The sequence below is a fragment of the Gopherus flavomarginatus genome, chromosome 5, assembly GCF_025201925.1.
Source record: "Gopherus flavomarginatus isolate rGopFla2 chromosome 5, rGopFla2.mat.asm, whole genome shotgun sequence".
NCBI lineage: Eukaryota > Metazoa > Chordata > Testudines > Testudinidae > Gopherus > Gopherus flavomarginatus.
In genome coordinates, this window is record NC_066621.1 from 46,929,034 (window position 1) to 46,944,011 (window position 14,978).

Genomic DNA, 14,978 nt, shown 5'->3' on the forward strand with positions numbered 1-14,978 from the left:
GATCTGGGCTCAGCTCCTGGCTCTACCACAGACACCCCCATGCCTCACTTCCCCATTGGTTAAATGAGAATATACTTTCCTACCTCACAGGTGTCTCTCAAAGTCTATTAGCAACCAGAAGCACTCAGATACTATGGCAATAGGGCCAGATAAGCAGACAGATCACACATCCGCCCTGAGCAACAGAGGCGATCCAGTTATATTTATAATATTTATTTTACAAGACAATACACACAAAGTTACAATATTTTTAAAAACCTCTTCAAATAGGAAAAAAAAATTCTCCCCCTTAAAGCAGCAGTTTTTAAACAGTACAGGTATGGCCCAGGATCCTACAGTAACAGGATACAATGTTTTGGTGGTTTTTCAATAACACCGTATAAGTCGAGGACTGTACGCATTAAAGAGAACAGCAAAACTTTAACACACACATGGAATGGTCAAACATTACTACATGGAACATGGAACTGAACCAGCCGGTTTTTAAATGATGGAATGTGGGTCTCCCCCTTTTAACACCAAGAAATAAATAATAAATCTACACAGAAAATAGTCCAATCAGTCAAAACACTCTTAACCAAGATTAGTGTTGCTGAATGGGATAGGTTATACGGGGATCTAATGGTTTTTTCCATGTTCCTGATTAGCTACTGCTCAAGAACTACACCAAGAAAATAAAGAGAACTGGAAATGAAAAGACGAGCTCTTCATTAGTAGAAGCTGCCGGGCACACACAGAACAGCACAGAATCATGCCAGTATTGGGAATGCCAAACTTGACAAGAACCTCGCATAAAACAGCAAATATTAGCAAATTGGGTAATGACAAAGAAGCCCAGTTTCATAGCTTGGCTCCCTTAATGCCTCAGGAGCAACAGATAGAACCTTGGACGCCAAACCACAGACACCAACAATGCACTCCACAGCAGAAATCGTTCACTTCATCACTGTGACGCCACACAGAGGGCCACATTTGGGGAGGAAAGAGAGGTGACGCAAACAGAGGGGGATTTCATGATGCTGGTCCCTTTGGCACTGTCCAATGCCCAGTCAAGACAATGGAAGGACTCTCATTGACTTCAGTGGGCTTTGGAAGGGTCATGGGTTCAGCTTTCCCTTCCAGGGTGTGTGTGTGTGGGGGGAAAATGTCTTAGAACAAAAAGAGAAGACATCACACACACAGAGAGAGAGTAAATACAGTGCAGAGCTGTGCAAACCCTGACACATACACAAAGGGTACATGCAGATTGTACCTGCACACAGCCGGCCAATTCTACCCTCGCACATACCTTCACCTCCCGTTCATTGGACACATCTACTGTGCATGAAGTGGATGTGTGACATGTGCCTGGATCGCTGGATGGGGTAGGAGAGCCTTCCAGCACAAGCAGGGCCAAAGGAAGAGTATCTAACCAAAGTCATGCTTGTCTCGCACATCCTCTCCTTGGATTTGCTCATGTCATTACTTTATTTCAGCAAGGAAAATATCCCTTCCTTTCTCCCACACGGGTTTGATCCAAAGCCTATTGTAGTTGGTGGGAGTCTTTCCAGGGACTGCAGCCAGCTTTGGATGAGGCCTCACAATTTGTGCCCTGCACACAAGTCACTGTCTGGCCTACTCCTGATTTTCCAGGTGTCTAGTTTTTGTCAAGAATGGTCATGTTTTTTCAGCTTTTTATGGATCGCTCCACTATAGCAAATCCCAAGTCTGCCTCTTCTCAGTCTAGTCTAGGAACAGCAACACTTAGCTTCTGTTTGGAAAGTGCTGCCTACAAATGCTAATTCAGTCTCAACACCCTGTGAGGTAGGAGAAATTATCTATTTTACCAATGAAGAAAAGGGGAGGCAGCAAGTTTAAGTGACCTGACCAAGATCACAGAGGGAGGGAAGTGTCAGAGCTGAGATTACAGCTTATAAATTCCTGGCTCTTGGGCCAATGCTCAGACCACCCCTTGCCTGCCAAACTGTCTGATGCAATAGTGGGATGTCTAGCACTTTTCAGGGAGGGTGACCGCACACAAACAGACACATGCAAACCACTGGCTTTTGTGTGGCAGTGGTTTTCTTCAACTGTACCTTCATCAATGGGCATTTTCCAGTGTTTGTAGGATCCAGGAATGAAGAGTATGACAGGGCTAGAATAGTATGGGAACAAATTTCTTCTCTGAAGAAATTAAGACCCACTGATATTAGTCTCCAGAAAAGGCTGTGATACAATTGTGCCTTTAAATAACTCTCAGGACTCCCTGCTTCCCTTCCAGAATTGCAAGTCTAGAGCAGCCACTGGCTGACACTAAACAGACTGCACTGTCCAGAGGGAGCAGTGTCTCTCCAGAGGGTTTGTGCTCTAGGTCAGAAGCATACACACTCTTGAACAGAGAATGGAGCACATTTAGCATGAAGGGTTTGGGGGAAGAGGACTCCAAGTATCCAGCCTGCTCTGCACACTCTCATTCAAAATATTTGCTCCAGATACCAAAAGGCAGCAGCACTTCTGCTGTTCCTCATGCACAACAACCGCATAGACAAGCTACAGGACATTTTGTTGCGGTCCCGGATTCTTAGGAAACAAATAGGCTTGCCTCAGAGAGCTTAGTGCATGGCACATACAGTAGGGTAGGAGAGAGTGAAATCTTGTTTCCATGGAAACAGGAGTCTGCTCCAGTTCCCGAGAGAAATCAATTCTACTCTGAACCAGAAAGCATTTTGTGTCTGGCTTAGTCAATTCTTCTGGGGTCAGGTGCTGGGTTGACAGCTCTGGAGGATGGAGTCCCCTGTTTACCCACAGCGTTCCTCAAAGGCAGCTTTGGAGCTCAATTTTTACTGTCACCTTAGTGGAGGCCAAGCCTGCAGAGTCATAAGCTCACGTAACGCAGGGTATCATTCCAGGTATCACATTAGTCACCTTCTCCTGAGGCTCAACATGGTCCCCAAAAGCCATGAAAATGGGAGAAGGGTGGGACCCCTTCCACACCAAAGCATGAGTCAGGGAGAATCTAGCTGTAGGAGGGAGAAAAGTGAATCCAAACACACACACACACACACACACACACACACGGCCCACAGATCCTTCCTGTGATGTGGCGGATTCCGACAGTGGACTCTAGGCTCAGTGAAGGATGAGCGTAGGCAACAGTCAATTGTAGCACAAAATACATAGTCCATGAAAGCTAGCAATATACTGAATGGAAATCCAGACCCTCTCGCTCGTGGGCGAGACCTATCACTGAGCCCCACAATATTCAAAATAGGTTATGGCGTATGAGTAACTTGAGGAAAAAGAAGTCTTTCGCTGCACACAAACCTACATTGATAGTATAGCTCAGTCCATCCTAGAGATGTACAGCAAAACATCCCTTTCTCTTGTGCCAGCCTGCTTCCCCCACACACGTGCCAGGGAAAGACCAGCTATCCTTTGAGGGATCCATTTAGTGAAAACCTTTATACCTGCCCTTGCTGCTGTCAGGCTCCGGTCCCTAGGATCATGAGTACCAAAGTAGAGCTTCCTAGAGGTGTCCCCCTCATGTGGAAGTTGTGCTTACTGAAGCAGCACTGGGCCTCCACTCAGTTCCTGTTTGCCTGCACAGCTCATGTCAGTGAGTTAACTGGGTACTGTGCCGTTTGACAGAAGATAAAGGGCCTGCTCCTGCACCCACAGAAACCAAAGGCGAAACATCCAGGAGCAGGACAGAACCCATAACACAGGGCATTTGGCCCTCAAGCCTGGACCCATCCACACAAGCTTTGCCACTCCCCAGTGTTGGCAGGATCAAACCCTTGGCTGCTATAGCAAAGGCTTCTTCAGAGTCATGTCTTTTTAGTCCCTTCTATACACCTCCTCTCAGGTCTGGTACTTGCTGTATAGCCAGTCCCCCTCCTCTCTGTGCAGAGTCTCTTCTCATTTCAGCTCCCCTGTGCCACGTTACATACTCCCTCCACATTCCCTCTGCCAACCACCATCAGGTCCCTTCCACACAATCCCCCCCTTTACTTCTCTCCCTGGGCCCTTGTATTCACTACTCCCTTCTTTCAATCAGAAGTTTTCATGGACTCCTCCAGCTTCTATGGGTCTCATTTTCAGAGAGGCTGAACAGAGCTGGTCAAAAACAAAAAACAAAACAAAAACAAAAAAACCCACCACACACACCCCAAAACACAAAAACAAAGTTTTTCACTAAGTGTCCATGGAAAATTTAATCATTTTGTAAAAAATAAAATAAAAATGTCCCCAAATCTAACTATTTCATCCAAAGAAGAAAACATTTCAAGTCGGGTATGCTGCCATTGTGCCTCATGGAGCTGTAGTTTGATTTCTTCATGTCCCCTTTCTCCTCTGTGAACCAGGCTCTCCAGCCATACTACATCTCCCATGATGTGCCCTGGCCAAGGACTTATGATGCACCCAACTCTCCTCACCATGAGGAGAGACTGTTGTGCATCATGGGAGATGCAGTGATACCAAGAAGCCCAGTCTCTACAAGACAATGGGAACACGAGGCACTCAAACTATGACTCCCATGAGGCACCATGGCAATATTTACAAACCAAAATATTCTGGTTACACACACATACACACACAGTCTCAATTTTCCATGGGGAAAAAAGCCCATTCTGACCAGCTCTAGTGCTGAACCTTCAACCTTAGAGTTAATGGGAACAGCAGGTACCAAGTGCCACTGAACATCAGAACCCTTCTGTAGCCACTCCCCATCCCCTACCCTCCAAAAAACCTTTTCTACCATCACCAGACTCAAGCGCCATGACTCCCCCCCTCCAGTTCTCTGTGCCTCTTCCAGTTCCTGCTCAAGTGCCATGTACCATGGCCTCAGTTTGTTATTAACCTGCACTCACACGGCTGCTTTAAAAAACAAAAAAAATCCAAGCAAATGGCTCCCTTTTTGGTGAGTGCACAACAACAAAACACACGTTTAACGTGTCACACGCCTCACAAAGTCCATTGGGGACAACAGCACGCATGTCCTACAAAAGCCCATAGACAGCCTGAGGTTCCCAAAAGCATCAGCAATATTTGCAGGCCAGTCAACAGTTTGCTCTGCTCTCCCTGAACTTTGCAGGAATGCAAGAGATTTCACATCCTGTACATCTGATTAGTTAGGAATGGATGAGACTAAGGACAAGGGAACATCAGGCTAGAGTGGAATATCCCAGCTGGTCTCATTACGGTGACTTAGAGAACCTATTGCAAACAATCCATACATCCAGAAGGAGCAGTGGCTACATAGTGCAGATTTAAGAAAAAAAATTCTGCTTTGTGCATGTTAATTGCAAAGTAAAGGCCAGATCCTCAGCTGATGTGATAGCCAGAATGGAGCCATGCTAATTTACATTATCGTTCTTGCATCCCATCAGGTTTCCACAAGACACATGAAATTTAATTGGGCCTGAATGCTCAGTTCAATTCATATTTGAATAACAGTCAACCCTTCTTATAATACCCGTAAACTGCATTCTGTAGTACCTTCCAGCTGATGATCTCAAGAGACAAACGGATTAAGCCTTACCATGTCTGCAAGGTAGACAAGGATTTTTCCCCATCTCACTGGGGCTCTTGAATTAGCAGCAGAGCCAGGTGGATCCCAGAATTCCCATCTCCCATTCCTGTGATTAGCCACTACACCACACTCAATCACCCTTAGGGGTCAGTTACAAACCACCTCACCTGATTCTATCATCTAGTCTAAAAAGTCTATTGACAAAAGGAGACTAATCTGTTCAAGGTGCTTATGCTCAGGGCACATCACACAGATGAACTGTATACAATGAAGCTACAATGACTGTTGCAGTGGCCATAGCTGATGGAAACTGCAGCATTCAGCCACTGTAATGCTGTGATCTCTGCTTTGTTTTTCCATATGTCATAGGATTCTGGCCTTCAATGATTCACTTAACTGCAAGGATCTTACACAGCCTGGCATTAAGGGTCTGTCTACATTGGGCAGATTTGTTAACTGCTCTCAAGTCAGCACAGCTAAATCGGTTTTAAAACCCGATCAGAGCAGTAGCCTTGACCACTTGGCCTTCTAACTGGGTCAGGCTGCCTTAACTGCTTCAGTCCAGGGCTAGGCAATGGTTCCCGGCTATTTCATTTTAAAAAAAAAAAAAGTTGGTCTAGCTGAACTGGTTAGACAATTTCTCCAGTGTAGAAAGCCCTTGTGGAGTAGGCCACAGGCAGAGCTGAATGGCAAAGACAGCCTGACAGACTCCTAGTGCTGCATGCACTACAAAAGCTCACTGTGGTGGGACAAAGGGGTAATAGACCTGGACTACAGATCTTGGCTCACAGGTTTTTGGAGCCAATATTCTCATGTTTGCCTTTGGATTTTGTAACTGTGTCCCGATAGGCCAAACCTCTTGGCCTCTACTGCAAGGCTTAGGGCAGACATTGGGACATCCATGGGTCCCCGTTCCAATCAAGCACCTGAAGCAGAGTATCATGGGGCACGAGGCTCTGCATGCATACACAGCTAGGTGATCAGCAACTAGTGCTCCCAAAAGCTATTTGGAAAAGCCACAGGCACCCTCAGTCATGGACCACTACAAAGCAGTTAAAGGAAGCAGAAATCCATGTCAAAGCACATCTCAAAACTTATGTTATCTTGCTGATCACTAGCACTGGTCCACACATCATGCTTTTCCTCTTCTCCTACCATGGAGGCCCTTTTCCTGCTGACTCCAGGAACACTGAATGGCGAGGACAGTGTCAGATCTCCTAGAAGAGAGTCACAATTACCAGTCAGCTTAGCCTGCTGGATGCTCATTACAGCTCTGTCCGGGTGAGTCTGCATTTTGAGAGACTAAATTATTTCTGTCTGTGTTTCCCACACCACCTCTTAGCTACTCTGAGACCTCTGCAAGGGAAATACTCAAAACTGCTAGGTCTAAACACTGGCTTTTGTTGATGGGGTCCCAAGCCAAAGTCTTGGCTGTCAGGATCCCAGCCACGTCTATTAGTTATAAATTTAGGATGAATATTTTTGAAAGTAGCCTGATTTTAGGTACCTACTTTGAGATGTCGTGAGCCAAATTTCCAGAGGCACCAATGACTTCAATTAGAGTTTGGGGTGCTCAGCTCTTCCAAAAAAAGCTCAGGTCCAAACTACCCAAGTTTGGGCACCCAAGAACCAAGCAGTCAAAATCAGAGGTCACTTCTGAAAATTTTAGCCTTCCTGTTTCTAAGATGGAAAGAAACAAACCAAAGATGTCTCACGGTGCAGCACACACAAACCTGGAGGTGCATATATCAGAAGGGACAATAGCAGGCACGTCCTACAAAAGCAACAGGCTGGGCATTCTATGCCCATGCACAAGCATAGTCCACAGAAACACCAGTATCAGAGGCTTAACACCCTCTTGGAACCTTCAAGAGGTTGTTCCAGGGAATCCATTTTTAGGTGTAATCATCACAGCCACTGATCTCCCTCTTGCAACAGGTAATCTCTTCACGAGCATTCAGCTTCAACACACTAGTGTGCTTCTGTTTGAGCCCCTGAGCCAGCCAGTGTTGCAACCTCAAATCAAGTTCCCAACCAGAAAAGCAGTTGCCAGAAGAATCAGCAGCAAATAAAGTCATGGGATCATGGGAAATAGATCACCGCTTTCCCATATAGAAAAAAACATCAGCATTTCTGCATTCTAGGCCTCCACTGCTGGAGTGACAGGAGACTATCTCCAGGGAAACAGGGATGTGAGCAGGTCCTTTTAACATACAGTATTAAATACATTTTTAAAAAAAGTCTCCCCTCCCCTGTACCAGTCTCAGACCCTGCCCCAGGCCTCTCCCTCCCCAACAGACAGAACACACTGCTGAAAGCTGTAGCGCACACACTGCCAGACACATGCTTTGCTGAGTTCATGAAGCCAGTGAAAAGGGAATTTGGGTATAAACCCAACATTCCTGGCTTCCAGAGGGTTTGGGCACGTTCTGAAAACCCTGTGAGATATGGGCCTGCAAGCTCCCTGCTGGGTCATAGGGTGGCACTCAATCTGACACTGGAATGAAGATACAGGACTCGCCTTGAACTCTTTACCCTGATCCTGCTCTCCTCCTTCAAGCAAAGCTTTGCAAGGGTGGGAGCTGCACTCCTGCCTGCTATTAATCCAATCTCAGGCCCTTAATAGGGGTGGGTTCTGCACTTGGACTTGGCAAGCTGGCCATAGGGTGTTAGCTAGTCATTGAGCACTGCAGTTCCCCAATGGCCCTAGCTACACCAGCTGCAAGGAAGTGCTGGCCCTTTTGGTAATGCCCAGCGTGAAGGAGGTGGGGCAGAGTGTATGGAACTAACAGGGAGTCACGCTTCTGTTAAATGGAAACTTCTACAGTTTGGGCTCTAGAGCTGCACTAAGGCCTTGTCCACACGAGGATATTAACCACTGGTGCCAAGTCCTAGCTTACACGTGATCTACACCAGTGCAGCTGATTCCACTGTAATCAATGGGCTACAGCTGCCAATACCAATGCTGACTGCTCCCCTCCACAGCTGGAATGATCAGAATAAACAGGCACCTGCAGCATTCATGGGTGGCACCAGGCAGCCCTGCCAGGAAGGGACAGGGCTTAGCCTTGGGGGGGTGGGTGGGAATTAAATGCTAATGTAAGCGTTTCTGACTTGTCGGGCTGCAGGGTCACCAGCTAGAGACAGTTACTGCAGTAACACCAGAGCCCCCATTTGAAATTCCAGATCTCAGGCAGATGCAATTGCTCCCGAGTTCAGAATTTTACAGGTCCCTCCTTAAGTCTCTTGGCACTAAAGAGGATTCCTCACTAGGCTGAAGCAGCGCGAGTTCATCAGCACCAAGAACTTCAGCTCACAAAGGCCCCACGCTGACATACCACACAGGGCTCGCTGGGTGCAGTCATTCTGCTGAAATTTAAAAATAAAAACTGGGGCGGTGGCGGGGGAAGATGGGAGAAAGGAAGGGATATTTCCATGAATCTTTGTCTGAGGCCATAAAGCAGCATTTTCCAGGCCCTTTTCCGTGCCCAATAACCATGGCAACAACATTGCTGGTCCACATTGCAGTGTGAACCCAAATGGGAGCAAAGCAGACAGCTGGGAGCACAGATATCCATAGTAAGAGCAGCATATCTTAGGGGGAGAGGCTGCTTCAAACCTGTATTTGCCACAGAGCTCTTTGTTTCCTTCTGAAACAGATTTACCGGCAGTGTATTTTTAACTCCAAATTGTAAGTTTCATATACAGTAATATATTGGCTGTGGGGGGCGCGGGAGGGGAGAAAATCACCATTTGAATGTTAAAATTTGGTCACAAAATGCAAAGGACTATTCAAAGAACGAGGCTGGTGTTCCTTTTGGATTCTTTATGATGTACAGAGAAGGCCTGCTTTAAAGAGGAAGAGACACTCACTTGCTCTTTATCTTTTAAATATCAGGAATTTCAGCTAGGGGGTTTCCCTGGTCTTGCTGGATGACATCTGGGAAGCTAGTGGGATGTTCAGTCTGAGCTCTCATACCATAACTGACAGGGTTAAACAAAAACTTCCTTTCTCCAAAATGTAAGTTAGTTGTTAACATTAAATGGGTGTTAACACAAAAAGAAAAAAAGTTTGAACTAGTGACTAGAAATCCTTTCCTATCAACTGTCCAACTTTCACTCTCGTGGGACACCACCGTTTCACTAGCTCTCCTACTATCACGCTTCCAGCCTAGATGAGGATCTGAACCTTGCATGCAAAAACCAAGCAGAGAAAAAAAATCCTTAAAAACTTCCGACACCTTTCAGGCCTTCATTATACACCATAAAACAGGATAAGAGTCACCCTATGGAAGAAAAAGAAAAGCTTTTCTTTAAGTGCAACTCAGAAAATTCCAGAGCAACACAGGCATCATAGCACTGATCACAAAAGATTGTTATGAATAGAGAGGTCATCTATGCAGATTCCCTTTTCTACATAGCAGAGAGTCATTTTTTATGTCTCTCATAGGCAAAAGTGAGAAATTCGCTGTGTAACAACCTTCTCTACATTAAAAGGTACATGATCAGGACAATTGGCCTCCAATTTAGGTTTTACAAAGAAAAAAGTTTTACAAAACCCAAATAAAGAGTGTTGAAGTACACAGAGATTTCAAGGGGAAACTTTTTTTTTTAAATTATTCTTCATCTGAAACACAAACAGCACCATGATGCTAGTGATGGGGAAGCAGAAAGTGAAGTAGACTATAAACAAAAAGTGAAACTGACCAGTTTAGTTTACATGTTGAAATGGAATGAAGTGCAATAATAAAGCACACCAGATTTTCAGTTCTTTCCCTTGTGAGAATTCAAAGTGATATTGTGAATATAGATAAAGAAAAGGTTTGGGTTTTTTTAAAACATTAGTGTCCCTTTAACAGAAACTATATGTGTCTAGGGTTGCCAGCCTGTTATCCAGTCAATGACTACCTCCCCAAAGTGAGCAGTAAGTCTGGCTATCATCCTCAATCCCACAACTGGACACACAGAGGCAGGCTCTTGTGCCAGTGTGGATCCGATTGAAGTCATACTGCCTCTCTGTATGTACTTCAGAGAAAACATCATAGCAAAACCAGACATGGCCTTTGAAAGGTAAGGGTACATCTAGACTACCTGCCGTATTGGCGGGTAGTGATGGATCCCCAAACATGCTCCCGTCGACTCCGGAACTTCACCGGTGTGAACGGCGGTAGCGGAGTCGACAGTGGGAGCAACAGACGTCGATCCCGCGCTGTTAGGACGAGAGGTAAATTGATCTAAGATACTTTGACTTCAGCTATGCTATTCACATAGCTGAAGTCGCGTATCTTAGATCGATCCCCACTGTATAGACCAGCCCTAAGTCATATGGAATTAGGTTCCTGTGGAACTAAAACAGATGCCCTGGCCTCATTTCTTTTCCACATCCCAATTTTGGTCTGGATAAAGAAGTTGGTAACTCAATCCCCAAGTACATTGAGCCAGATCCTCAGCTGGTGTACACAATCATAGTCTCACTGATTTCAATAGAGCTCACGGACTTCAAAGGATCTACAACCATTTACATCAACTGAGGACGTGGCCTATCCTGATCTTTAACCAAAAGGCCTGACTCTGAGACCATCTTTTTAAGTGACCCTTTGTGAGTGCAAACAACCACAGGAAAGGAGGAGAGGAATGCATCTTAGAGACAGGCCAAAAGACACACAACCAGTACTCTGGGTAGAGCAACTGCTTGACACATTAGAGCTGGACTGATTTAAGGAATGTAATTGGATTTGTTTTTCCTGTATAAATAAAAAGTTGATCCCATGTCATTAAATTCTCCCCTCTCCCGCCTGTAGCTCGTAGCTAAACACTCATGCACCTGAAGACATTCACACATGATCCCACAGACATACTCTTTCAGAGCAAACGTGTTGCAAATACGTGCAGCGAACATCTCCCTCCACATAGGCCCCATGGCTCCTATTTAAGAGGGAAGTCCCTTTGATTAAAATAAAATTAAAAAAAAACCAAAACAACAAAAAAACCTTCCCCCTCCTCTGATCTCCAAGAAGTTCATCCAAGTCCAGCTGATTTTAGGGGAGTTTCAGGACAGGTCCTTATAAAGAAACTTTTTGATTGCGGCATCTACCTGCTTCCTCTACTGACAATATGGGTCCCCCTTTAGAAGGTGTGCTGGGGCCTTATCTTCCCAGAGGCCTGGCACATCAGAAGAGGGACTAGGGGAACGAAGTCTGGTTCTTTGCTCCTTTCTTGACTACCTGGTAATTCAGAAAGTGTGGTCAGTTTCTCCCCCCCCTATTGCTGGGAGAAGGTCCGGGGTCTGTGAGCCCAGTCTGTGCTAACCAGTGTCTTTAAGAATGACAATTAAAAATAATAGATATGCATAATTAAGCATTGTCCTGGAGGGCCAGAAGGGGTGGGGGCATATCGAGAGGTGGAACGGACTTTTTGTTTGGGAGACGACCTTCACCCTCGAGGTTGTTGCTTTAACCCTTTGTGCTGTTGCTCAGAAACCATCGACGACGACGAATGCTTGATGAATTCTGACCAGCAGTGAGCGCGCACGAGGGTTAATCCCGGCGCTTCGGAAGCATGTCTAGGAAGAATTCTGCGATGCCTATGAAATAGACGACTTGTGCAATGCCGAAGAGTGGGGCGATGACCAAGGCTCTGCAATACGCCCCCTTCAGGAAGGCCAGGGGCCCTTCCTTCTGCCAGATTTTCCTACAGAGGCACAGAGACAGACAGCATGAGTTGATCCCACCCATTGCCCATAATAGTATCACTTGTGCTAACACAAATATTTCCCAAAGTAATTTATTGTCTTTGTCACCAGAATCAGGATGCTCAGAGTCCAACTGATCGCCATATGTGGGGTTGGGAGGGAATTTTCCTTGGGTCAGACTGACAGACACCTTGGGCTGGGTTTTGCCTTCCTCTGCAGCATGGGGCTTGGGTCCCTTGCAGGTTTAAATTAGCTAAGTGGTGAATTCTCTGTGACTTGAAGTCTTTAAACCAGGATTTGAGGACTGCAGTAACTCAGCCAGAGGTTTTAAGTCTATTACAGGAGTGGGTGGGTGAGGTTCTGTAGCCTGCAATGTACAGGAGTTCCTATAAGGCAGCAACACAGAGGAAATGGTAGTTGCTGCAGATCTCACTCTTATCTGTTTTAGGGTTTTATAGCGCTGCTTACCCTAGGATCTGGGCGCTTTCTCATGTTAAAACCAAGAGCAATAGCAATACCCCCAGTCAAGTCCACAGAGTCTTTTGTTCTCTTCTTTTCTGCTTGGGGCTGTGTATTTGTTTCTGAGGTTATTGCTTTTTGGGGAAGGAGGTGGTTGGGGTTTTCTGGTAGAAGTGGACCCCTGCCCTATTAGCCTTCCCCAAGGACAGGATAAAACCCTTTTAGGCTTTCAGATAAAACAATTAAAAAAAGAAGCCCTTGGTGCCTCAACTCCCTCCCATTGCCAAGCAGCAGGCAGTGGAAGATGCCTATAACAGACGCATTGCAACCGGATCTTCTGGTAACCATTGAGGAGACCTTTTACCTGGTGCAGTCTAGGATTCCTGAGTATGTGTCCTCATTCACTCCCCTTTTCAAGGACTGCAGCCTTGTCTTGATTACTGAGGACAGAGAGAAGGAGAAAAGAAGCTTTAAGAACCCTATTCATACAGGCCATGGGCTGCCTCTGGTTCTTTCCCCCCCAAAGATTCAATTACAAGCTTTAGTAGGCAAGAGTGATCATTTAGGGCCTAGCAAAGCCAAATTCAGATTACTGGGATTATGATCACAGATGAGATTAATCAGAATATCAGAAAACTAGGGAAAATCTTAACTGTTCCTTTACAAAAGGATTTTAAAATCCCCACACAAAACACAAGGAACACGATTTTCCACACTGACTCTGATTTATGGGTGTCCAGAGCTCTTAAGGAGCCAGATTTTCAAAAGGCCAGCACTTTCTGAAAGTCAGCCCAGTGTGCAATTGGGCACTCCAAAAAACTGAGGCACCAAAACCAAACAAATAAACAAAAAAAACTCCCAGTCACTGGTCACTCTTAAATCTTGGTAATATACGATTATGGGAGGGAAAATGACTTCCTATTGTTTCTCACAGGTCAGCCCTGCAGACAGAGGCGAGACCAAGCGGTGTTATTGGAAGACATACACAGTCTAATAGATAACAAGGTAATGGCTTCCCAGGTGCTCGCAGTGGTTTTACATAAACCTGAATACACAAAGGTGCGAACCATGCACACACACACACACACACACAATGGTTTCTACACAGAAACACATCTATCACAGAGACGTGATAATGGCCACTTCTGGTCCTCTGCACCGAGAGTCCCCCTCCATCTGGTTTAACACACACACACACACCACAGACAGCAAGCACTCCATTGAGCAGGGGGTGAGGTAAAGGGAAAGCTCCACTCCTTCTCAGCTGGAAGCAGTGGGCAAGCTCTCTCTCCTGAGCTTGCGGGGGACGGTGGGGGAGCTCTGACCCCAGAGATCTCCCTCTTATACTCCTGAGGGCATCCTGCGCTCAAAGAATTATAAATTCTGAGCACAATATTTTAAAATTCTGCAAGTTGTATTTGTCAATTAATAAATGCAGAGGCTCCAGCATGGTAGTGGGGAGCACTGGTCACTGGCTGCACAAAGGTGGGAGATCACCCTGTAGCCTCTCCACCCCTGGGACACAGACTCAATGGTGAGGCTGCACCCGACCCTGACACAGCACAAGGCCTGGGCCTGCCCCAGAAATACCCTAGGGCCCTACCTCTCTGCACCCGGTGTGGGGCAGGCAGGCTCAACCAGGCAGGATCCAAATGTGAAGGGGTTCAGTGGGGCGGAGGGGTCCAGGTAGGGGATGAGAGGATTCTGTGTGGGACAATCTGGGTGCACGCAGCTCAGTGAGGCGGTGAGGTCTAGGTGTGTGTGTGGGATCTGGGTGCACAGAGGCTCATTGCGGGGGTTCCTGGTGAAAGAGGTTGGGGCTCAGCAGAGAGGTCTGGGTGTGGGGGTCTCAGCAGGGGGGATCTGGATGCTGGGGGAGAGGGGCTTGGTGGGATTCTGGACAGAGCTAGTTGGGGGTCTGGACGTGGGGACTCAGGGTGTTGCAGGGGGTGGGGCTCATCAGGGTGGGGGTTTGAGTGTAGGGAGCTCAGGAGGGGTGGTCTGGGTGCACGGGGTCCAGGTGTAGGGGGGCTCCAGATGCAGGGTTGAGGTTTAGTGGGGTAGGGTTCAGGTATGGAAGGCTAGGGGGTTCTGAGTGTACAGGATGAGGCTTGACAGGGGTGTCTGGTATGGGAGGTCTCGATGCATGGAGGTTGGGCATATGGGGGGAGCAGCTGCCCGTATAATGACCCCTCCCCCTGCAGCTGCGCAGCTATGGGAACAGGAAGCAGGGGAGGATGCAGAGCTTCCTGCAGCTGGGGGAAGTTTCTGGGGGTGGGTCTGACACAGCCCCAGCCATTCCTTGCAGGGGAAGAG

At 46.6% G+C, this 14,978-nt stretch overlaps 1 protein-coding gene across 6 annotated transcripts in view; it reads right to left on the reverse strand.

Annotated features, from left to right (window-relative positions):
- SLC25A22 (solute carrier family 25 member 22) overlaps positions 1 to 14,978 on the reverse strand; it is a 134,974-nt gene that overhangs the window by 34,778 nt on the left and 85,218 nt on the right. For 5 of the 6 annotated variants that reach the window (XM_050952944.1, XM_050952943.1, XM_050952945.1 and 2 more), the window contains exons 9-10: positions 13,027 to 13,102; positions 239 to 12,202 (exon numbers count right to left, since the gene is read on the reverse strand). In XM_050952944.1, coding sequence (XP_050808901.1) covers positions 12,049 to 12,202; positions 13,027 to 13,102 — 230 coding nt within the window. In that variant the 3' untranslated portion in view covers positions 239 to 12,048. Of the gene's footprint in view, positions 1 to 238; positions 12,203 to 13,026; positions 13,103 to 14,978 lie in introns of those variants that run through there. The other variant, XR_007774384.1, reaches the window with a different exon arrangement.